Below are 24,573 nucleotides of genomic sequence, written 5' to 3' on the forward strand. Positions count from 1 at the left end.
TGGTTGTACATATGGCCACTTGTAATTGGTTGGGCTTTGCCACTCAGCATGGTGAGGTGGCAAAAGCTTTCTCACCCAAGTTCTTCTCTATGAAAAGACCAAAAAACCCATGAGGATTTGGATAAAGGTGGTAACCTGCAAACAAAATTTAATTTAGGGGCCAACTTGCTTCAATTTTTAATTTATGTGGTAACATGCAAATCGAGTCAAAATTCAGGTGGGTATATTGCTAAAAAGCCTATATATTTTGGTCGAACTCAATTTTAATATATAATTTGCAAAAGGCAAGGTTTAGGGCTTTTGAGTAAGGTTTATAAGATACTTAAGTAAGGATCAGATAGCCGTTTTTTCTTGTAAAATATACTTAAAACACTAATCCAATTTGTTCATTAATTTTGTGTGGTGTTTGAACTTTTGTTTTTCTGTTATTTTGGGGAGAAAGGTTCGAACTTAAAAATTCTTTAAGATTGTAAAATTAAATATTACTAAATTAAGAGCTAGCTAATTATTTAAATTAACATATATATATCGCCTAAAATTAATTAAATTCATCACTCTCATACATTCTCTCATAAAATAAAAATTCATTTGAACCTAGCAAACAAAAACTTAAGAAAGCTCAAAACCAAAGATATATATTGAAACCAATAACGTTCCACACTCATAAAAACAAGTTTCAACATTCAAGTGGATATTCACACTTTGACAATTAATGAAGAATCAAAGAGAACACCCACCAAATGAACCAAATTATATATATGGATTAATTTTATAATATAAGAGTGACTACTACTTTGCTTGAAATGACTTGATGAGATCTTTTGCATCAAACAGTAGTACTGGAGCTAATAATTAATCCGTGCATAATCAAGGGACTTCTTGCCTTCATGTGCATTGCCAAAGAAGTTGTTCATGTAATTCTCAAACACCACCTCGCGGTAACGAGCCACCCCATCTCTCTCCACCACCTCAGGCAGCGGCCCAATTATTTCTGTTGGCTTTGGGATGGTAAATATTGGAACAGACACTCTTGATTCGGTGCTTGTGGTTCGCACTCTGTGTTCAGCACTTTTGTACCTTCCATTACTAAGTATCTGAAACAAAATAAAACAAAAGGGAAGGTTAAAATTTAATGAGACAAACATGCATATAAAGCTTAATTAAAATTTAATGAAGGTTGTAATTATATAGTAACCTGTAATGTGTCACCAATGTTGATGACAAGAGCACCAGGGATAGGAGGGATCTCAATCCACTCTCCCTTCTTCCCAGCTGCCATGTCTTCTTCAACCTTCACATACAAACCACCAATTCCATCTTGCAGTAACACAGTTAGGGTGCCCATGTCCGAGTGACGCCCAACACCAACAGTTAGCTCTGGATTTGGGCATGTTGGGTAGAAATTCATGTTCACCATCCTTAACCCAATGAGTGCATCAATCTTTGAGTCTTCAAGTGTCACTCCAAGCTTTTCAATCAAAATTTTCACCATTTTCTTTACCATCTGTGTTGATGCTTTAAGGTACTCAAGTGCAACTTCTCTGTATAGTTCATGATGAAAAGCAATTTAAGTTAGGACTTGCAGTCTTATCTAGAGAAGCGAATTCAAGAATTTGTCTTTATAGGGTGTGATGATCGAAGAAGCTCTTAAATATTGATCAACTTAAATTGCTTAATTAGTGAGATGCAACCTTTACCCCTCACTTAGGAATCACCTCTTCGAGGCATTTTATCAAATAATGTTCACTCTAATCCCTTGAGAAAAATACCAACAAAGCTAGGGACAATAGCCAAAATGTAATAGAGAATAAATAGGCATGGGTCAATAGGTTTCATTGACCTCATTGTGGATTCACCAGTGGTCTTTTATAAACAGTTATGTTATGTTGCAAGAATGTTACAATCACAATTATTGAACCAGTTGATGTATGGTACAAATTTTGACAATTTAAATATATAATATAACATGTCAATATCTTACTTGCACTCTTTAGGCCAATAACTAAGAGCATCAGCATCACCAGAATACACCATGCTGATATAGTCCTTCCACTCCAATGCCTTCTCCTTCTCAGGCACAAAGCTCGTCCCATACTTCACGTACGGGCTCGGGCTCACACCTTTCCGGTAAGCAGCTTTCTTCTCCGGCGCTTGGTTGAAGAAATTATGTGCAGCATTTTTCAGGGACTCCAGCAACTCCACAGGCATGCCATGGTTTACAACTTGGAAGAACCCAAGAACCTCAGCAGCATTAACAATCTCATTTGCCACTTGGTCATGGTCAAGCCCATCTAGCTTTGACAAATCAATTGGTGAGAGCTCATAGCTTGCATTTAGCTTGATTATACGCTCATGTGGTGGTTGTATGTATTGTTCAGGTACTTTGGATAGGCCTAAGTCTACCATGCCCTTCACACCATTTCCATCTTGGACAACAAAGTTGAATAGTGAGTTCCCATCTTCAAAACTTGGAGCCATTAATTTGTGTGAAGGTTTTGGAGTTGGTGGATAACTAATTTGATGAATGATATTGATGGTGCAATTGCTTTGTCAAAGGGTGACAATAAATACTAGAAGCTCATTTGACTTGGTACACTGCTTTAGCCAACTACCCCTTAATTTACAGAAGGCAAGGTTCAGGGCTTTTGGGTAGGTTTATAAGATAATTAGATAAAGAGAAGCAAACAAAATGCTGATAAAATAATTTAAAGCATTTAAGAATTAAAGTCCTAAAACAGACTGGCTGCAAAAAGAAATTAAAGTCTTAAAACAGAAAAATAAATATTATATAGCTCAACCAATGTGTGCCTTATTTAGTGATTGGGTGCCTTGATGTAACCCACGTGAGTCGAATTGGCAACTTTGGTGAAGGTTTTCAACTCATAAGCTATCCAACACCTTGATGCAGACTTGTTGTAAAAGTAGCCCAAGCACTTGCAGTCCATTGTACACTTCTTACCACAGTCATTCTCCTTAATAGCCTCTCCCATGGTGTACTTGCTCAAGAAGTGATCAACCCCTTCAACTTTGTAGTAGTGGAAGCTCTTTGCCCCACAAGAAGATAGCTTCTCAGCCTCGCAACTCTCACTCCAACCCAATACTCCTTTCGACAATGGGCAACCAACACATTGGTTGTGCTCACAAAGCCCAAAGTTCCCACATCGCTCTGGCAATTGGCATCCAGCTTCAAATGTTGAGTCTTTACCAAAAAGAGTGAAGGTCTCCTCCCAAGCACCATAAGTCACCTTGTCATAGTATGTGTAAGCCCTCAAATTCCCATCAATTTCAAGCCTGAGGAATGATGATGTGCTATTGTATTTGGGCCTAGCCAGATTGATACTTTCACCAGAGAAAACTGTACCCCATTTATACTGAAAGCCCAAGGTTAAGTCATAAGCGTGACCCTCATTTGTTTCTGGGGAACTATCAAATGATAATTGGGTCAATGAACCCTGAACCGTAATCCATTTAGAGGATGTTGAGTAGAGTAATGGGTTTGGGGAGTTCTTGCTCTTGTAGTACATAGCCAATCGTTTGGGCTCCATCACGAAGCTGTAAGGCCCATCTTTGTTTTCTATCTCCGAGGCCCGGCTCACGAGCTTGTTTATTGCCCCGGCCCGAAGAGATTGGCCCACCAAGAGAGTGTCTGTGGGGTAGTCAAAGCTTTGCCAAACAAACTTGCCTTTTGAGTCATAAAGCACCATGTTGCCGGTTGAGAGCAACTCAAAGCCTACAACCCCTTTGTTGGCAGTGTTGGTTTGCCAAGCCACTCGGCCATCGGCATGGGCCAAGACAAGGTTGCCATCAGTCCCTAATGTGAAGGTGGCGTTTTGGCCAACCGGGTTGCCCCGGTTGGCCTCCCAAACCCACCGAAAGAGTGACTCGGAGCGCCTCAAACCCATGCGGAGAGCCAGAGTGTAGGCATTGGGGGTGGTGTTGTAGAAAGCAAGCTGAAAAGGGGAGGCAAAGAGATTAAGCATACGATAGGATGCATCGTATTCTACAATGTAAGGCCCAAATTCTCCTTCATTGACCAGTTTGAAAGTTTGATTTGCAGGAACTATGGCTTGAGCAGTGAAAGCAAAGACTGAGAAAAGGATTAATAGAGAGGGCAATGACATGGTGAATCAATCTAGGGGAAGATATTTTTGTATAGTTGTTTGCGTTGTAGAGGTTGGTTGGGGAAGCCTCTATTTATATTGAACAATGAGGGCTAATATAGTCATTGAATTAACCAGAATTTCTTCTTACTTATAAGATGTAGATATGGATTTAGATGGTAACTAGGATATATGAGCTGTTTAAGATAGGGATAAAATGACTCGGTCATTGTAAATTTTAAATTGTCTAGACACCAAGTTTGACGAATACATGTACTCTCAATGGACTGACGTACATATGACATTTTATGTTATATATGTAGCAACTTGGGGATGTATTCAACAAAAGAGGGAACAAGGTGATAAAGGTGAAGGGCCAGGCTCCACCAGCTTTGGTACCATACACTGAAGCAAGTAGCACAGATAATGCCATATATTTATATGCATGCACTTGAGGCTCCAGCAACTAGCTAGCTAGATAGCTACGTGCATAAATGTGAGGGACAGAGTGAGTGTGGTCCGTGTGGACTTTTCAAAGGTAAAGATATTGACTATTGAGTGAGGAAATGGTAGTTATCTCTGTAATGTTTGAGAAGTTTAAATTCGAACTCTTCCTGTTGATGCAAATTCTCGTAAGGTAGATGCAACAACTTAGATAAGTTGACCTGGCTGATCAGGTGCTTTGTTGGATGATGAAGTGGATGCTGGTTGAGATCTTCCTGTAGACAAAAACAAGATCAAAGGAGATGGACCGGTGTGGTACCAGCCAAACACACTCCGATGATGAAATCAGTGGTGGTGTTTGATGGTGGGTGAGGAAGAACAAAGGAAGAACTTGGGAGAAAGGGAAGAACAAGGCAAATGTTCTGGGTTATTCTCAGCAAGTTGGGTAGGCTTTTTTTGTAGAAGGGAATGCAAGTGTTTTTGCGTGTATATTGGTGGATTGCTAGGTCCCTCATTTTATGCATATGTGGTGTCTTATATAGGCAAAGGAAGACTTAATGATTAAGTTACCTGCCTGTGAATGAATGGTTGCCAGAGACCCACGCACCTGGTTAGACCTAGTTGCATGCTCAGCTGCTTGCTTCCTCAGCATTCAATGCTGCATTGAATGCTCCATTAAATGCAAGGTTGGAAGGTCCAGGTAAACTGCCCAGCAGTCATGAATGCAAGCCTGATATTCTATCTGTCAGAGGATTGTGTCAGGTGCATTCAAGTGTGGCGGTTCGTCCTAGCGTGATCTTCCTGGGAATGGCGGCGGAGAGCCGAGCCGAGCCGATACGAACACATGTTTTCATGTGAAGACACGAAGTCCATTAGCGGTCGGATCGGGCATGGGAATTCAGGCCGAGCCGGTCCATAGATTGGAGTCTTTCCGAGCCCTAGCTGGTCGACGCCAGAACTCGGAAGGAAGCCATCTCTTGTGCCGAGCCGAGCCGAGCCGGGATGATCGTGGGAAAGATGGACACTAGACTCCATGGAAGATCATCGGTTCGGCTCGGACCGAACAAGGAGGGGCGGTGTGGAGATCCGGTCTGAGCTGGTAGAGGAAGTGTTGATCAGTGATGACGTGGAAGTCAAAGTTTGACCACTGAGAATCAACTCCGAGGTGGATGTTTGACCAGCCACGTGTCGAGCTGTGATTGGCTGTTCGGGTCGATGTGGGTTTTCCCACAAACAGGAGTCCCCCAGCTTCCGATCCGAGCGGGCAGTGGTGGATTGGAAGTTGAAGTGTAATCCCAAAGATGGCGTGTTCGCTTGGTCCGAGCCGAACCCTACAAGCCCATGTTCCCGAAGATCCGAGCACATGACGACTTGTGATTGATCAGAAAATCTCTGGGACAGGTGAAGGGACGTTTGATTTCTGCATGGGGGAACGTAGGGGTCACCTCGTTATGGGTATTTTTTGAATGCTTGACAGGTGTCAAGATCTGGCATATGAAGCGCCAGAAATGAAGGGCTGAGATTTGATTTGCATGGGGTATAAAAGTGGTGGCTTTCTCTCTCTTCCCTCACTTTCATCTTCAGACTCTTTCTCTCCTCTGTGAAAACTCTCCCTCTCACCGAGGATTTCCTTCTCTCATTGTCGCCTTTGAAGTTGTCCGATCTCGAATCCGACCACGCACGACGGTAGGCGAGGTGGTTCCGAGGGTGTTTGGGGCGGAAACTGTGGGCGGAGGAAAACTAGTAAGTGATTCTCCTCCTTTTTGAGTTTTCTGCATTTTCGGGTTTTGGGTGTGTGTTCTTGAGAGTTCTTGAAAAAAATCACTTTTTGATTCAAAAAGCAAGAGAGAGAAAGGTGAGAAGGTGTTTGCAATGTCTGAGACTGACTCGAGTGGTCGGCTCGGCTCTGGAGAAGCCTTTCAAGGAGATAGTGAGGCCGAGATGAGCCGAAGCTCACCTGCGGGTGAGGCGAGTTGGGACGGCTTGTCCGAAGAGTTAGACGAGGCCGGCTCGGCACTGAATCGCAATCCGGGTGGAGAGCGCCGAGCCCGAGGGGATCAGGAAAACCCTGAGATATTGAGTTCCGACTGGGAACAAGGCACGGCCGAAGGAGGTGACGAAGAACCTCTTGACGTCGAGCCGATCGCCACCATCCCGAGCAGACTCACTTCAGGCTCGGATGAGAGGGATAGAGGTCACGAGGCATCGACCTCGGCTCAGGGGGTGACGGGAAGTCCGATCGACCCGGACTTCTACGAGGAACTGGCGTGGAAGGCCGATCAGATCCCCAATGAGATGACCGAGTACCATCTCAGGGACTTGAGGGATAGGTACTCGGTTCCCGACTCCGTGTTGATGAGGTTGCCGACCGAGGGGGAGAAGCCGAGCCGACCCCCGGTAGGATGGGTGACTATGTACCCGGAGATGTTTGAGAACGGGGTTCGGCTTCCCCTGCACACCTTCCTGCAGGATTGGCTCGCGACGATCGGCGCAGCGCCACACCAGCTGAACCCGAATGTATACAGGATCATCCTGTCCATGCACATCTTGTGGCACAAAGTGCACAAGTGTGTGCCACACAAGGATATCCTGTTCTGCAACTACGCGCTGAGGTCGAAGCAGAGCGAGCTCGGATTCTACAACCTCCAGGCGTACTCAGGGCCACTCTTCGGTGGGAATCCCTCCTCCCAGAAGACATGGAAGAAAAGATACTTCTTTGTCTCTGGGGATTGGGAGTTCGCCGATCCGAACAGAATGACCTCGGCTCGGGTCCCCAGAGCTTTTAGAATTCCAGGTGGGCATTGGGTGTTAGGGGCCGATCCGAGGACAATTTGCATACGTATTGTGTTAATTGTATTATATTTTTGTCTAACTCTTTTTGGTTTCGCCTTCGCAGTAAGCTGGGGCAAGTACAAGCTCCGAGGCGAGCTCAAGGACCAGATCGCCGCGATCAGGAACTCACCAGCAGAGTACTTGTCAACCAAGTTTCTGCTCGGGGAAACCCAGATCAGACTGAGCGGGATCTCCTGGTTTGTGCCCAGGTGGAATCCTAGAGCCGAGAGGGGAATGGCGCCCACCGACCTGGAGACTCGCCTTAGGAGGAGGGCGGCCCGGAGCGTTCAGAAGAAAGCAGCGGGGCGGCCCCCTGCCGAGCCGGTCCAGGCTCCTGTTCCAGCGGCAGCTCAGCCAAGATCTCCTGCGCCGAGACCGGTTCGGCAAGCAGAGAAGAGGAAGGCTCCCCAGGCCGAGGCCCCGGTGGAGAAGAGGGCTCGGGCCGAGCCCGGCAGTTCTGGTGCCGGGGCGTCCGGTTCGGCGCCCCTGAAAGCGGTGGAGGTAGTCCCCGGCCTCGAGCCGTTCGTCACGGGCCTCAAGCGCGTGATGACCGCGAGGGTGCAGGAGGGGCTGTGGGCCGATCATGGCGAGCCGGGCTTCAGCCACCAGGCTCTGATCGCATCCCGCCAGGCCATGTTGGTAAGTCTCCTTTACTTCGGATTTTGTCTATTCGCTCGGTTCGGACTAATGATGAATTTGTTTCTCTTGCAGCTCGCCATGAGGCAGTTCGAAGCTGCTAAGGCCGCCGTCGATGCCGAGGCGAAACTGGAGAGGTTTCGGGCACGGGTCGTAGAGCTGAAAGAGAAGTTGGCCGAGGCCGAGCGGACGGTTAATGCCGAGCGCGAACGGTCGGAGGGTCTGCAATCCAGGCTGGCCAGGAAGGAGGAGGAGGTCGGTCGGCTCGGCAAGGAGCTTGCCTCCTCGGAGCAAAATGTGGCGGACTTGAGGCATTATGTCGGCGATCTCCAGCGAGACATCGAGGCCGCTGAACGGAGGATCGAAAATGTCGAACTCCGACGTCGATCTGAAGTGCCGAGCGCCCAGGCACTGGCTGATGCCCATTTTGATGGGTATCAGGAGCTTTTGGAGGCGATCAAATCGAAGAGGCCGGACTGGGATGTATCATTCCTTGGCGAGTCCGAGGACGACGAAGACACCCAGGGAAGTCAACAGGATGAGCTTCCTCCTCTCGATCGCCAAGTCCGTGCCGAAGTCGAGCCGACTCCGGAAGATCCTCCACTGCCTGCATATGAGCCGACCCCGATTCCCCCGGTCCCCGAATCCGATCCCAATGCTGAGATGCAGATCGGCGGGGTTGAGGTGGTGCAGCTCGGCGAGGAGACGCCCGAGGAGTCTACCGAGCCGATCCAGGAGGGCCCTGCCGAGCGATCTGCATGATGGCTGATTTTATTTAACTTTTATGTTGTCTTGTTTTTGTTTTTTGTTCCCGAGCCGAAGTGTGGCTCGGGTTTAATTGTTTTTGGAACAATTTGTATTTGGTTTTATGTTGTTTAATTTTATCAGAATTTTCTTTATATGATACAAGCTGCTGTCAGTTCGGCTCGGAAATTAAGCTAACGACAAAAACTAATAACACATGGAAAAGAAAATGATAAAAGTGAAAACGTAATAAGAACCAAGACATTTTGAGATCGGCTCGGCATGCCGATTAAAATGAAAATGAATGGTGATGATAAATTAGAACTTGTCCTCGGATCAGCTTGATAAGCATAACCAGGATAAGTAAAAATTTAAAAAAAACCCTAGTCATCTCGGATGGGCTCGGCATACCCATTGAGATATTTAGGAATGCAGTTTTTTGAGAAAAATATTCAAACCTACTTTCAGATCGGCTCGGCATGCACGATGAAAGTTTTGGTTGGAGTGTATATTTTTCTTTTAGAAATATCCTGTTGAACGTTAGGACTGTAGGAAGTCGCTTCGGCTCAGACAGGGATTTTTATAGACCTGATAAGTCTGTACCATGCCGAGTATTGGGCCGAAAGTGGCGCGCTAGTTCGGCACGGGAGTTTATAGACCTGATGAGTCTGTAATATGCCGAGCATCGGGCCGGAAATGGCGCGCCCGCTCGACACATGAGTTTATAGACCTGATGAGTCTGTAATATGCCGAGCATCGGGCCGGAAATGGCGCGCCCGCTCGACACATGAGTTTATAGACCTGATGAGTCTGTAATATGCCGAGCTTCGGGCCGGAAATGGCGCTTCGGCTCGGCACATGGGTTTACAATTTTTTCGAAGGAAACACTTAGATCTTTCCTCTTTGTTAGAAGTGTATAGGAGTAGAGTCCCCAGTGTTTGCTTCGAAAAAGAAAAAAAAAAATGAGTAGAAAAAATGCTCATCTTTTCATTGATTGGAATGGGTGTTAGGTCGGACAGTCCCCGATCCTAACTACATTTTTACTGGTAATAAGTCTTCAAGTGTTCAGCGTTCCAGCTATGCTTGAGAGGCTTCCCAGCCAGAGTGGCCAAGTTGTAAGTGCCGGGCTTGACTATGCCCGTGATTCTATATGGTCCGGTCCAGTTCGGATCGAATGAGCTCTCTTTGATGGCAAGGGGATTCTTTTTCATGACGAGATTGCCCAATCCGAACCTTCTGGGTCTGACCCTTTGATTGTAATATTTGGTTACCCTTTGTTGGTAGGCGGCTCGGCAGAGATCGGCGTCGGTTCGCCTCTCCTCGATCATGTCCAGGCCGAGCCGAAGTCCGGTGTCATTGGTCTCGGGATTGTACGTGCCGGTCCGGAATGAAGGAGTCCCCATTTCGACCGGGACGACAGCGTCAGTTCCGAACGCCAACGCATAGGGAGTTTCCTTCGTGGAGTTGCGATAGGAAGTTCGGTAGGACCAAAGTACCTCTGGCAGGAGTTCAGGCCAATTTCCCTTAGCCTTATCTAGTTTAGTCTTGAGGGTTTTCTTGATGATCTTGTTGATGGCCTCGACCTGTCCGTTCGACTGCGGATGGTATGGCGCGGTGAAGCGCAAGTTGATGTTCAGTCGTGAACAAAAACTCCTGAACTTCTTGCAGTCGAACTGCTTGCCATTGTCCGCAATGATGGTGTGCGGCATGCCGAACCGGCAAATGATGTTCTTCCAGACGAAGGTCTCCATCCGTTCGGCTGTGGTTGTGGCCAGGGGCTCGGCCTCGGCCCACTTGGTGAAGTAGTCGACTGCTACCACTGCCATGGTGACTTGCCCTTTTGCCTTCGGCATAGGGCCGATCAGATCGAGTCCCCACTGCGCGAACGGCCAGGGGCTGGATATGGAGGTCAGCAACTGGGGAGGTTGATGGGGAACCGCGGCAAATTGCTGGCATTTGATACAAGCGCGAGACAGATGATCTGCGTCCTTGTTCAGTGTTGGCCAGAAGTAACCCTGTCTGATTGTCTTGTAGGCAAGGGCTCTTCCTCCCGAGTGGTTTCCGCATATCCCCTCGTGGATTTCTCTCAGCACATCCTGACCTTCTTGGGGAGTGACACACCGCAAGTAAGGCAGGGAGAAACTCCTCTTGTAGAGCTGACCATCGATCATGCTGAACCGAGCCGACCTCGTTTTGATGAGACGTGCTTTATCCCTCTCTGGGGGGAGGATCCCGGAGACCAAGTAGGTGATGATCGGCGTCATCCAGTTCGGCTCGGCATCGGTTTGCATAACCGTGGCCTCGGTTTCGGCGGTGCTAGGTCTGTCCAGGATTTCGACTGGAACATGCCTGGCGGATCCGGTGTCTGTGGCCGAAGCCAGGCGCGCCAAGGCGTCGGCTCTGCAGTTCTCTGCCCTCGGGATTTGGGATATTCTGTATTCGTGGAAGTTTCCAAGTAGCAGACGAGTCTTCTCGAGGTAAGCAGTCATGCTAGGCTCTCGAGTCTCATACTCTCCCAAAATCTGATTGACGATTAGCTGAGAGTCGCTGAAGATGTTTAGTTTGGTCGCGCCGAGCTCCTTTGCCAATCTGAGCCCGGCGATGAGTGCCTCATACTCTGCTTCATTGTTTGATGCTTGAAATCTGAAGCGAAGAGCATACTCCATCACAATTTGTTCTGGGGAGATCAGAACAAGCCCGGCTCCGCTTCCCATGGCGTTGGAAGATCCGTCCACATAGAGAGTCCAGGTGAGGAGATCAACCTGGCCGCGTTCGCCGATTGTGTTCGGATCGGCTGCTGTTGTCATAGCGTCGGTGCGTGGTGGATCCTCCGTCGAGGTGGTCGACTCACAGATGAAGTCTGACATGGCCTGACCTTTGATGGCCGTCCTGGGACGGTAGATGATGTCAAATTCGCCGAGCTCGATTGACCATTTGATGAGCCGACCCGAAGTCTCTGGTTTTGCCAGGATTTGTCTGAGCGGTTGGTCCGTCAAGACAACGATGGAATGAGCCTGGAAGTAGGGCCTTAATTTCCGAGCCGAGCTAACCAGGGCGAGAGCCATCTTCTCGAATTTTGGATACCTGGTCTCGGCATCGGCGAGGGCTCGGCTCGTATAGAAGACGGGGTGTTGTACACCGCCGACCTCTCTCACTAGAACTGAGCTGAGAGCCGAGTCAGAGACAGAGAGGTAGAGAAAAAGTTCTTCACCTTCTTCTGGTTTGGATAAGATGGGAGGTTCCCCCATGTGCCTTTTCAGATCTTGAAAGGCCTGCTCGCATTGGGGGGTCCATTCTATGCTCTTCCCTGCTCCCTTTAAGGCTTTGAAGAAAGGGAGGCACCGGTCAGTAGATTTTGAGATGAACCGGTTCAGGGCGGCAACTCTTCCAGTCAGACTCTGGATTTCCTTGCGTGTCCTTGGGGACTTCATGTTGATCAAAGCCTGGATCTTCTCCGGATTGGCTTCAATCCCCCGTTGGCTGACCAGGTAGCCCAGGAACTTTCCTGACCGAACCCCAAAGACACATTTGGCTGGGTTCAGACGCATCTGATATTCCTTCAGGACTCCGAACATGTCTGAGAGGTCCCTGACGTGATCGTCCGCCTTGATGCTTTTGACCAGCATGTCATCCACGTAAACCTCTACGGATTTGCCGATGGAAGATCTGAACATGTGGTTGACCAGCCTTTGATAGGTGGCTCCGGCGTTCTTGAGGCCGAAGGGCATGACCTTGTAACAGTACATGCCGCGATCCGTTATGAAAGATGTGCCTTCCTGGTCGGACTTGTGCATCAGGATCTGGTTGTATCCAGAGTAGGCGTCCATGAAACTGAGGAGCTGATGTCCTGCTGTTGCATCGACGAGCTGATCTATTCTGGGCAAGGGAAAACTATCCTTGGGACAAGCCCTGTTCAGATCGGTAAAGTCCACGCACATCCTCCACTTCCCGTTGTTCTTTTTCACCATGACCACGTTGGCGAGCCAGTCGGGGTAGTTGACCTCCCGGATGAACCCGTTGTTTTGCAACTTGGTTACCTCTTCAGCCATGGCGGCGTATCGGACCGGATCGTATGACCTCCTCTTCTGACGGACCGGTTTGCATCCCGGGTCAGTGTTCAGCCTGTGGGTGATCACGTCAGACGATATGCCTGGCATGTCATCGTAAGACCAGGCGAACACTTCCGCGTTGGCACGGAGGAAGTCAATTATGGCGGAGCGCTGCTCGGGGCTGATCTGAGTCCCCACTCGGACGAGCCGATCCGGTGTCTCGGCCGAGATCGGCACTTCTTCCCAGGCCTCGGCGGGAAGGGGCCGAGATTCTGGGTTCGGCTCGGAAGTGAAATCGAACGTCTCCGCCCTCGGCCACCTGCCCGAATCAGCGATGGAGTCGAGTTCCTGTGAGTCCGGCAGCTGACCCTTCTGCTTGATCGAAGCGGCGTAGCATGACCGAGCCGAGCACTGGTCCCCCTGAATGACGATGCAGTCGTCGCCCACCGGACATTTGATGAGGAGGTTGGCGTAATGGACGATGCAGTCAAGGTCGACCAGAGCCGGTCTGCCCAGAATGATGTTGTAGGCTGACGGCCGCTTGACGACAATGAAGTACGTCATGCAGGTCTTCTTGATCGGCCCCTTCCCGAGCGAAAGGGGAAGGTAGATGTGTCCGAGGGGCTGAACCACTTCTCCCCCGAACCCGACCAAGGCAGGTGTATCGGTCTCCAGCTTATCCTCGCCGATGCCCATCTGCGCGAACGCAGAGTGGTAGAGGATGTTGACTGAGCTCCCTCCGTCGACGAAGGAGCGCGCGATGGTTGTCCCGGCGACCTCAGCCACTATGACGACCGGATCATAGTGGGGGAAGATGATCTCGTTTGCCTCGTTTGGCTCAAAGGTGACCGGTGCCCAGTCCTTCCGCTGTCTTTTGGAAGTGCTGGGTTGACCCGCCTGGATCGACAGGGACTCGTGTGCTTGAGCCGCCTGTCTGACATACTCCTTCTGGGATCGGTTCGAGTTCCCCACGAAGGTTGGTCCCCCCCCGATCGATCCGATGGCAGCATCCTGGACCTCGATGGTGTTGGTGGGCTTCTTCGGCGCGGCCTTGGGTACCCTAGGCCCACCGGCCAGGAATTGATTGATCTTACCCGCCCGGGCAAGAGTCTCAATCCCGTCGCGGAGGGCGTAGCAATCACCCGTGACGTGGCCGTGATTGGAATGATATTTGCAGAAGACGCCCTCCTTGATTTTGTCGGGGGGTGGTCCCTTGATCTCCCTTGCGACTGGGAGTTGGTCCTTGACCTTGGAGTAGATTGTCTCCAGACCGGCGTTGAGGGGAGTGTACTCCGTGTACTGGACAAACTTGGGTCCCTTGCCCAGAAGTTGGCGTGGCTCCTCGGTCCTGGTCTTCTTGGATTGGACCTGGGGTTTGGGAGTTGCAACCTCTCCCTCCTTCCTCTTGGCCGAGGTCGGCCTGGGATTCAGGGCCTCCACCTGAGCATCCCACTCCTCAGCCCGCGCCCACTTAGTGGCTTCGGCAGAAAGCTCATCGTAAGTGGAGGGAGGATTCCTCATCAAGTGGGAGCGGAGTCCCCCGGCGTGCAGGCCTTGCATGAGGGCATTCTTAGCTGACCTATCGTCGCAATCGTCGCACTTCGTATATTCGATGTTGAAGCGGATCAGATAGGCCTTGAGGCTCTCCCCCTCCTGCTGCTTGATGAGCGACATATCGTTCAAGTTGTAGAGTCGTTCGGATACAACCCGATATCTCGCCAGGAAGGCCCTCCGGAGGTCGGAGAAGGAGTCGATGGAGTTCGGTTGGAGGGTTCGGAACCAACCCCGAGCCGAGCCCTTCAAGGTCGAAGGGAAGATTCTGCACTTCGTGGCTTCAGATGCCTGGCGGGCCTCCATGGCGTATCTGAAGCTGTCAAGATGGTCGTAGGGATCCTTGGTCCCGTCATACTGATCCATCTTGGGGGGCTTGGTGTCGCGGGAGACCTCAGCATCCATGATTCTGCTGGTGTACGGGAGGGGAAGTTCCTCCCCGTGGTCGGCTCTACCGGTATACCCCCTGGAGACCTCGACATGTCCGAGCCGATCGTGGACGCTTCGGATCTGGTCCTGGACCAAAGTCCGAACAAGATTTTCCACATTGGGCGGGGTCGGCTCGGCCGCATTTTCCCCTGAGCACTCGGCCTGGTTGCCGAGTCTCTCACTCACCGGCTGACGAGTGAGCCTCTCGCTTGCCGGTTGTCGATCCGACATGATCATGGTGGACCCCAGTCGGTCGCTCACTGATCGCCTCCCCGAGTAAGTTCCTGATGGGGAAGGATCCTGACTGGCGATAGGGCCGAGTCTATTCCGAATCGGGCCCCTGGTTTCGGCCGAACCGGCAGGACTGTTGGCCCCCAACCTTGATTGGGCCGGGGGTCGTCGATTTGTATTCGGGTCGGCACGGTCTCCGCCCGAATCCCTGGGGGCACGTTTCCCGAAAGCCGCCTGTTTTTGCTGAAGAAGACGGTGGGCGTTCAGGCATTCGGCCTGTTCGGCCGGGGGCATGTCCTCGAAGCCCGGGAAGACGTGATCCGAGTCCTGCTGATCGGTCTGGTCGTTCGGCTCGGCAGGAGTGCTTTGCCGAGAAGGAGACGGCGAAAGGACCTCCTGCTCGGCTCGGGTCCGGCGTGATCGGAAGCCCGATCCCCCACTATTCTCAAGTTGAGCACGGTGGCGTGCAAGTTCCCCGGCCAGCTCGGCCTGTTTTGCGAGCAGCTCATTATTCTGCTTCAGGAGTGCATTCTCAGCGGCCAGATGTCGCTGACTCTCCTTAAGGAGTTTGTGAGCGGCTCGGATCTTGGAGGAACCTTTGGACTTTGGCGTCCTGGGGAGTTGTGCTCCCCTTGTTTTCTCAGGTGTCTCAGGCTGATGTTGTTCATCATTCTGAGACGCTCCTGAAGAAGAACTGGTGTCCCGAAATATGGTAGTCATGATGACTTGCGTGGAGGAAGAGCTTAGCGTTTGCGGTGATGAACACAACGGCTGAAGTCAGCTTCCCACAGACGGCGCCAATCTGTTGATGCAAATTCTCGTAAGGTAGATGCAACAACTTAGATAAGTTGACCTGGCTGATCAGGTGCTTTGTTGGATGATGAAGTGGATGCTGGTTGAGATCTTCCTGTAGACAAAAACAAGATCAAAGGAGATGGACCGGTGTGGTACCAGCCAAACACACTCCGATGATGAAATCAGTGGTGGTGTTTGATGGTGGGTGAGGAAGAACAAAGGAAGAACTTGGGAGAAAGGGAAGAACAAGGCAAATGTTCTGGGTTATTCTCAGCAAGTTGGGTAGGCTTTTTTTGTAGAAGGGAATGCAAGTGTTTTTGCGTGTATATTGGTGGATTGCTAGGTCCCTCATTTTATGCATATGTGGTGTCTTATATAGGCAAAGGAAGACTTAATGATTAAGTTACCTGCCTGTGAATGAATGGTTGCCAGAGACCCACGCACCTGGTTAGACCTAGTTGCATGCTCAGCTGCTTGCTTCCTCAGCATTCAATGCTGCATTGAATGCTCCATTAAATGCAAGGTTGGAAGGTCCAGGTAAACTGCCCAGCAGTCATGAATGCAAGCCTGATATTCTATCTGTCAGAGGATTGTGTCAGGTGCATTCAAGTGTGGCGGTTCGTCCTAGCGTGATCTTCCTGGGAATGGCGGCGGAGAGCCGAGCCGAGCCGATACGAACACATGTTTTCATGTGAAGACACGAAGTCCATTAGCGGTCGGATCGGGCATGGGAATTCAGGCCGAGCCGGTCCATAGATTGGAGTCTTTCCGAGCCCTAGCTGGTCGACGCCAGAACTCGGAAGGAAGCCATCTCTTGTGCCGAGCCGAGCCGAGCCGGGATGATCGTGGGAAAGATGGACACTAGACTCCATGGAAGATCATCGGTTCGGCTCGGACCGAACAAGGAGGGGCGGTGTGGAGATCCGGTCTGAGCTGGTAGAGGAAGTGTTGATCAGTGATGACGTGGAAGTCAAAGTTTGACCACTGAGAATCAACTCCGAGGTGGATGTTTGACCAGCCACGTGTCGAGCTGTGATTGGCTGTTCGGGTCGATGTGGGTTTTCCCACAAACACTTCCTAAGAAAAACAAAAACTAGCACAAAGACAAAGACAAGATATTGCCAGGGACTACAGGGGAATTGTCATACGATTCACCACATTCTCTGTACATTAATATTGGAGCATCTTGTATATGTAGCTCCAAATTTTAAGTAACTAATTGCTAAGTGGGCTATCCCCCATACAAAACAAGGCACATCCACTTCCTTGTTCCAGCAAACAAAGAGTACGTAGTGTAACATCTACCTATTAATTGGATAAAATACAGAGTTGGTCAAACAGAGTTGGACTGAATTTATTGGATAAGATGGTCCTGACTCTGCATCTAATCGTGAAGTTGTCCCAGCCCTCCTTTCTTGACTTTTACCATATGCATTCAGAGGATCATTAGATTCACCATATATATAGCATCCCAAGTAATGTTATATATCCCATACGAAAGTATACTAGCAAGTAGCAAATACCATTAGATGGCAATAATTTCATCACATTCATTTTTTCTCCTTCTCTTATTCCTCCTTGTCATCTTCCTTGCCACTCCCACCCAAGCCCAAGTCCCTGCAAACCAAACCTTCAAAATCATCAACCAAGGCGAATTCGGAGACCGAATTGTCGAATACGATGCCACCTACCGAGTGATCCAAAACAATGTCTACACTTTCTACACACACCCTTTCAGGCTATGCTTCTACAACACCACCCCTAATGCCTACATACTCGCCATCAGGGCTGGTGTTCCCAACGACCAAGACCTCATGCGTTGGGTCTGGGACGCAAATCGCCACAGCCCGGTGCATGAGAAGGCAACCCTCGTGTTCGGCCTCAACGGGAACTTAATCCTCGCGGAGGCCGACGGGAGGGTTGTCTGGCAGACAATGACAGCCAACAAAGGCGTTACAGGCATCAAGTTACTTGGAAACGGTAACTTGGTGCTTCATGACAACAAGGGACGGTTCATATGGCAAAGCTTCGACCACCCCACCGACACTCTTCTGCTGGGGCAGTCCGTACGGAACGTTACTGGCCGTAACAAGCTTGTCAGCCGTACATCTGCCAAGGACGGCTCTGATGGGCCCTACAGTCTTGTTCTTGACCATAAAGGGTTCACCATGTACTTGAACAGCTCTGCCCAGCTGCTTACGTATGGTGGGTGGACAGGTGTAGACTATGGGAGCACTGTGACTTTTGATTTCGACACCATGGTTGGGTTTGCTGAGAACGTCTCTGCTTATGAGCTTGTGCTGACTGTGAACCAAGACGACAGTGCTTCAGCAACACAGAGTCGTAGGCATCTCCTACAAGTGCGTCCAATTGGGAGCAGAAGCCAAATCAACCTCAACAAGCTCAATTACAATGCTACATATTCATTTTTGAGACTTGGGTCAGATGGCAATCTCAAGGCCTATACTTACTACGACCAAGTGAGTCACTTCAAATGGGATGAGAGCTTTGCTTTCTTTTCAAGCTATTTCGTTAGGGAATGTGCTTTGCCATCAAAATGTGGGTCGTTTGGGTATTGCAGTAAGGGCATGTGTGTGGGGTGCCCCAGCCCAAAAGGGCTTCTGGGTTGGAGTAAGGAGTGTGCACCACCAAAGTTGGGGGCTTGTAAGAGTGGAGGGGGTAATAATAAGGTGGACTATTACAAGATTGTGGGTGTTGAGCACTTTTTGAGTCCTTATTTGGAGGGTGGGGATGGCCCAATGAAGGTGGGAGAGTGCAGGGCCAAGTGTGATAAGGACTGTAAGTGTTTGGGGTTCTTTTACAGGGAAGATAGCTCCAAGTGTTTGCTTGCACCAGTGCTTGGGACTCTTATAAAGGATGTGAATACTTCGGTGGGTTACATCAAGTACTCAAAGTAAAAATTTTAGTGGGACATGCTTCAGGCATATGCTATATTTGTACGTAGCATGTGGTCTCAGCTTTTTCAAGAATGGATGTTTATGTAATAGCCATTTTGTTTGGACTCAGATGTTTATGTCATAGCTAGTCATGTGAATTTGTGTGACCGGTTATCTTTTCAGTTACACAAGCTTTTGTATTTCATCCAACATTTCAAACATGATTAGAATTGGACGAGTGTGTTCAACAACAAATTGAGTACAACTATTCGGTAAATGTTGCATGAACTTGATTATGTCAACTAATTTGTGATAAATGAACCAATTGTCTGACTAGAACCATAAAATTTAAATACATTCTTTTTATAATTTGAATGTAATACTACATAACAATCAACACATTGTACTTTATTTCTTTTATTCAACAATCATTATTTTTTGAAATAATTTAAATGAAATGGTTATACATAATACAGTAACAGGGGAAGAAAATGAACCATTTTCTATGATCTGTTACTGTCAAAAGCTTTGTCAACCGTGAGTAATGTGGAATACAATGGACAATCTCATATGCACCATGAAAGACAGCAAGCTTCAATGTTAATGTTTTATCTTTCTCATCCAGGACCAGTAACGAGAGAACACAACTTGCAAACTCAACGTCAGGTCAACAAACTTCCCTCAGTTTTTTGTACTCTCCAAACCCAACAATGAATCCTTGACTTTGAGCCAATCTGCTGGTCTTGGCATGATAATGGCAATATATCCTTCTCTATCTGCCTGGAACAGGAAGGAGTAAGAATGAACAATGAGCAACCAAGCTACAAACGGCAACAGTAGTACAGAGAATCAAAACCACTTTCAAAAAGTGCAAAGAAGCCCTTGAGGGCATCTTCAGATGTAAAACTCAATCCTCAAGCATGTAAAGAGAGAAGAAGCTTCCATATCTTTTCAATCCCATAAGTCCAAGTTACTTGGGAACCCTAAGCTTATCCCAACCAATGCCAATAGAAGTAGCATGCATTGACTCTGATCGTATAAAAGCTACCTCAAGTATGTTCAAACACAAATGATGAAGTTCCTAAAGAGTAGCATAGGTGCAAATTATCTTCATGGCATTTCACTACCAAAGACATACTAACCCTGAAAAATTGTGTTAAGTATGCCATCATAGCCCCCATCTGCTCTCTCTCTCTCTCTCTCTCTCTCTCTCTCTCTCTCTCTCTCTCAACATTATTCGCCCTAAAACACATATCTTTTCTTCCTATGGCAGTATTTCTCATCCTTTACCAAGCCCTAAAACATTATTCTCCCAAAAACATCATTCACTAGTTTGTAGACACCGATTGTTGTTGTTTCCTATGCTAGCATATGGAAATCTAGATTTTTCAGTTATCAATATCAAATACAAGAAAAGAAAATTCCCCTAAGTTGATTCTGTGTATTTATAAGATTTCCAAGCACAGTGATCTATATCGCACCAAATCTGACAACTGCTAATACAAGGGTATTAATTGGTTCTTACTGCTGAATTAAGCAATTCTGGCTGCTTGATCAATCTATCATTCACTTCCAACAGTGAGCCTTTTACACAACACCTGTCAAAAGCAACTACAACTTCAAACCTCATATATGGAAGGAGTTACATGCAAAATACTAAAAACTGCAAGACAAAGAAGGCATTGACAGGAAAGGTTTCTACCTCACAATATAAGAAGCATCATTGGTGCAAACTTTACACAAAGCCGAGTTGGACTCCAAGTGCTGTGCGTTCTGCATAAGTACATTTTCTTCTATTCACTAAATCATAATATAAGAACTGACACTATGACGCATCAAATTCAAGACTCCACAATCTAAAATATTAGCCACTCAAAAAGACAGAAGCCTAGCATGAGTACGTCCAATCACAGCTTGTGAAAACAACTATAACAATAAGGAAATTATTCTGCTACTTTTAGTTTCTAACAAATTCTACAAGCTACTAGCGAAAACAAAAAAGAGAAATAATTTAAATACCCTCTGTGGAATTAGAGAAAGAAAAGATACCTTCTTACGCTTTCCAGTAACCTTAATCCCACTGCGATCAGATTTCCCAACATTGAAATCAATGGCTGTGATACCCCCTTTGTCCTTAAAAGCCACATGTGTTGGAGCTAAGCCAATCACACACAACCTTACACATAAAATTACAATTCAAGAAACGCAGTCAAACTTCACCGTTCGAAAAACTAACAAACAAAACATAAAGAGAAAGATTGGATTTCGTACCCGTTGGCGTGGCGATAAACATATTGGTCATGTCCTGGTTTCATAAAATCTGGAAACCAAACAGAGGTTTAGGGTTTGGACCAATAATTGTGATATTTTCAAATTAGAAAATTCAACGAAATAACAAATAAATAATTAAAGATGAACCTGGAGCAAAATAAGAGACGAAGTTGGCTTCGACAGCGGAGGGAGGGGTGAGAGGGAGGTCTTCTGCATTTGGTACAAGAAGCCTATGCAGCTCCTGGTCTTCTACTACTTGTTCCTTTTGTTCTTGCACATTGTTTGTTTCATCAACACTGTCTTCTTTCATTGGAATCTAACATGGCAGAGAAATGAGACTTCACAGTTTTTACAATTAGAAATAGAATTTTCAGAGATTCTGGTTTCTGAATGTTCTACTGTTAAAGCTCCACTTAACCAATGTCTGGATGTTGGATTTTGGAAGCTTGGACATTATCACATTCACCAACCCAGGTGTTTGTGCTTACCACTTTAGATTTGCAATATTATGATTAAATCACTTTTAACTATAACAGCCTACATCACACAAAGCTCAATTTGATTGCCTTAATAACTATAAAGAAAAGGAGAAGTAAATTTGAGCCTTACAGTTCAACATTTCAAACCCAGAACCCCAAACATATGCAACTAAAGTAAGCTTAATTAGTATAACTCCTTGCATTAATTTATATAAGTTTAAATCATTGCCAATGCAATTGCATATGCACAGTTATCACTGTTCAATTGAGACGAAAATAAGGAAAAGTTTTGGGTTTTTCATTAAATAAAATGGACAAATATTTCCCGTTTCTGCTTTTTTTTTTTTTTTCCTCGGCACCAAACAGAGTGTAGTGTAAAATAAAAAAGGAAAAGGAAAATAAGCAGCCTGGTCTGCCGGTCATGTAAGCCGATATACCAAAAAAACGCATAAAGCAAACAATTAATTCAAAATTTACGGAAAAAAAAAAGGGAATGAAAGCTTACAAGAAATTTGCAGAATTTTCCCGAGAAAATAAGAGGAAGTGTTTGATAAATTGAAGATTTTTAGGACAGTTGTGACAAAGAGCAAACTAAAATCTGTGTGTCGGTCGGCTACGGAAGATATTTGGTGGCAAGTAACAGTTGGAGAAGGAAGTAGGGCGGGGAAATTTTGTTAGTAACGACGTCGTGTAACCTACTAAACTCAAAACGACAGCATCTTTGGAAAGTTTGTTAATCCCATGTTTTGTACGACGAGACATACACAGCCACTCAGACTGTCAGACACAGACACACCACACAGGTATAGGCTTTTGGATCGGACTTGGGCTTCTTTGAGTTTGAACTCGTTCTGTTTTAGTCCTTTTTCGGGCAAGTTCTATTTTAGTCATAGATTCGCTGTTCTGTGTAGCTGTTAATTAGCAATTTAGCATTCAAATCAAAGCCCATATACAAAAACTCGATATGCAAACCTTTGATGAGAGATTGTTATTGCAAAAGCCCATATTGCCATTTTTATATATAGAAATTAACAATCTATGTCATAGAGTCATTAGTACTAGAGCTCATAGTAGGTTGTAGGCAACAAGATTGTCTAATCTGTTGTCAGTTGTCACTTAGGCCACCTTGTGAAATTCACTTTAATAAGTTTAGTTATTTATTTATTAATTTTTTTTTTATAATAAGAAAACTTTTTCCGACTCTTTTTCTTGTTCAGTATAAAATTTTAAGATAAACTTACTAAAAAGGCCGTTCAAATGCGAATGTATGAACTTGCTACTGAGCGTTCGGTAACGTCGCTAAGAGCTCGGTGAAGTTTTTTTAAAACAGACAATTACTTCTTACAGCGTTCGACGCTACTTTCTTCACCCTTTTTTGAGAGTATAGACCGACAGGTTTATCCTATACTCGATCTCCTAAAGTATAGAATGACATTTGTGAAGACATTATATTATCTAAATATTCTGCAATAGAAACCAAACACTCGACATTAGGTGCGAATGTTCAAACCTAAATGAGACTAAACTTACTAAACTCCTTTAGCCTAAATATATTTATCCATCCCCAATGAACTCTCTTGATATGAGAAATCTCACCACCCCACTCTCTCTCTCTCTCTCTCTCATCATCTCCAGCCACCATGGCTGGCAACCACCGCCGGCCAACTTTCCGGCGACCCTTCGGCCAACTTTTTCGACGACCTCCTCCGATCAATTTTTTCGACGACCCTTTGGCCAATTTTTCTAACGACCTTTTGGCCAACTTTTTCGCCGACCTCCTCCGGCCAACTTTTTCGGTGACCCTCCGGCCAACTTTTCTGGTGACCTCCTCCAACCAATTTTCCAACGACCCTTCCAGCCAACTTTTCCGATGACCCCTCCGACTAATATATATTTATCATATATTGCAAATTTACAATATATATAAAAATTAAAAAATTTTAAATTGAAATCCTTATATCTCTTTTTTTTTATCCAAACAATAGGATTTGAAATCTAAAAATTTGAAATATATGGATTTGAAATACATGAATTTATAATTCAAATTCAAATCCAAATCTCCAATCCAAACATGCCCTTATATTCATTGTTCTATGATCCAACCCCCAATATGGCCTTAATATGGGATTGCACGTACTATACCGCAACAAATCTTTACCCATATTGAAAATTATGGTGAGGGGCATGTTCATCTATTCACTGTACACAAGTTTATACAACATTTGTGCATGAAATCAGGGGTTAAAAATTTTAAATCCCAAGCATTAAATCTAAATACTTAAACAGGGTAAAAAGTCAAAAAGCACAGAATAAAGGTGAGCTATAGCTGGTACCAGATTGATGATTAATTTGGTAGCTGAAATCATGGAGAGAAACTTGCATATAACTTGTGTTTCTTTCACAATATTTACTTTAAGTGTTAATTACATGACTACTTATTGTGAGAAAATAAAGATTAACATTCGTTACTTGCAAATTTTTCTCAATATCGATAATCGATATCAGAGGCTATAAACAACATGCATGGTAAGCTGGTATCAAATAACTGGCTTGATCTTACTGCTAAACTTATACTAATATTATGAAGATATGCTGCTTGAATTATGGAGATTATTTGCTGCAATTCTGCAGATGCAGAAATTTTGTGCAGAGAAATTAATAGTACCAACTGTAGACTGTAGTACCTATAGACTTAGAGTCACCACCACTACCATTGCAAAAGATAAGAATTGAGTTTTTGCTTTAACTGGTTTACCACTTTCTTCCTCCAAGGAGTACCCTGAATCTGAATATATAATTTTTTAACATTTCACCACCAAATTAGACTAATTATTGCGACTATAGGTCAATGAGTCATTATGGTTATTCCATTCAGCCTATGAAAACTGTTGACACAAATATTATATATATTGATAATTATATGTGAAAATTAATGGTCAACAACTGATGAAATGTCACCATTTCCTCTCAATTATTAGTTAGTAGCAATAGTCTCTTCTCTCAAAGACTAAACAACAACTGTACATGACAAGCATAATTAATGTAGGTCCAAATTACCTTCAATATGTAATAGTTCTACTTATCGAATTGTTGGGACATCAAGGGAAAGTTCAAT

The 24,573-nt window shown here is 46.2% G+C and overlaps 3 protein-coding genes and 1 pseudogene across 3 annotated transcripts; 1 reads left to right on the forward strand and 3 right to left on the reverse strand.

Moving 5' to 3' along the window:
* Positions 1–826: 826 nt before the first annotated feature.
* Positions 827–2,608, reverse strand: LOC147297901 (scopoletin 8-hydroxylase-like). Its single transcript, XM_086241044.1, is given in 4 exon segments — positions 827–853; positions 855–1,094; positions 1,196–1,541; positions 1,982–2,608. Coding segments are annotated over 4 exon segments (1,110 nt in total). The 5' UTR covers positions 2,479–2,608.
* Positions 2,609–2,693: 85 nt separating this feature from the next.
* On the reverse strand, positions 2,694–4,151 carry LOC147297902 (epidermis-specific secreted glycoprotein EP1 pseudogene; annotated as a pseudogene).
* A 13,168-nt stretch (positions 4,152–17,319) lies between these two features.
* LOC147297903 (EP1-like glycoprotein 2) lies at positions 17,320–18,943 on the forward strand. The gene has a single exon (XM_086241378.1). The coding sequence runs from the start codon at positions 17,341–17,343 to the stop codon at positions 18,727–18,729; it is 1,389 nt and encodes a 462-aa protein (XP_086097504.1). The 5' UTR covers positions 17,320–17,340; the 3' UTR covers positions 18,730–18,943.
* Positions 18,944–19,088: 145 nt separating this feature from the next.
* Positions 19,089–22,199, reverse strand: LOC147297904 (Single hybrid motif superfamily protein). Its single transcript, XM_086241391.1, is given in 8 exon segments — positions 19,089–19,410; positions 19,413–19,488; positions 20,234–20,306; positions 20,411–20,481; positions 20,758–20,884; positions 20,980–21,028; positions 21,127–21,295; positions 21,964–22,199. Coding segments are annotated over 7 exon segments (594 nt in total). The 5' UTR covers positions 21,290–21,295; positions 21,964–22,199; the 3' UTR covers positions 19,089–19,375.
* Between the last annotated feature and the right edge of the window lie 2,374 nt (positions 22,200–24,573).

This window comes from Dryas octopetala, chromosome 1 (genome assembly GCF_963921425.1).
Source record: "Dryas octopetala chromosome 1, drDryOcto1.1, whole genome shotgun sequence".
NCBI classification, from domain to species: domain Eukaryota; kingdom Viridiplantae; phylum Streptophyta; class Magnoliopsida; order Rosales; family Rosaceae; genus Dryas; species Dryas octopetala.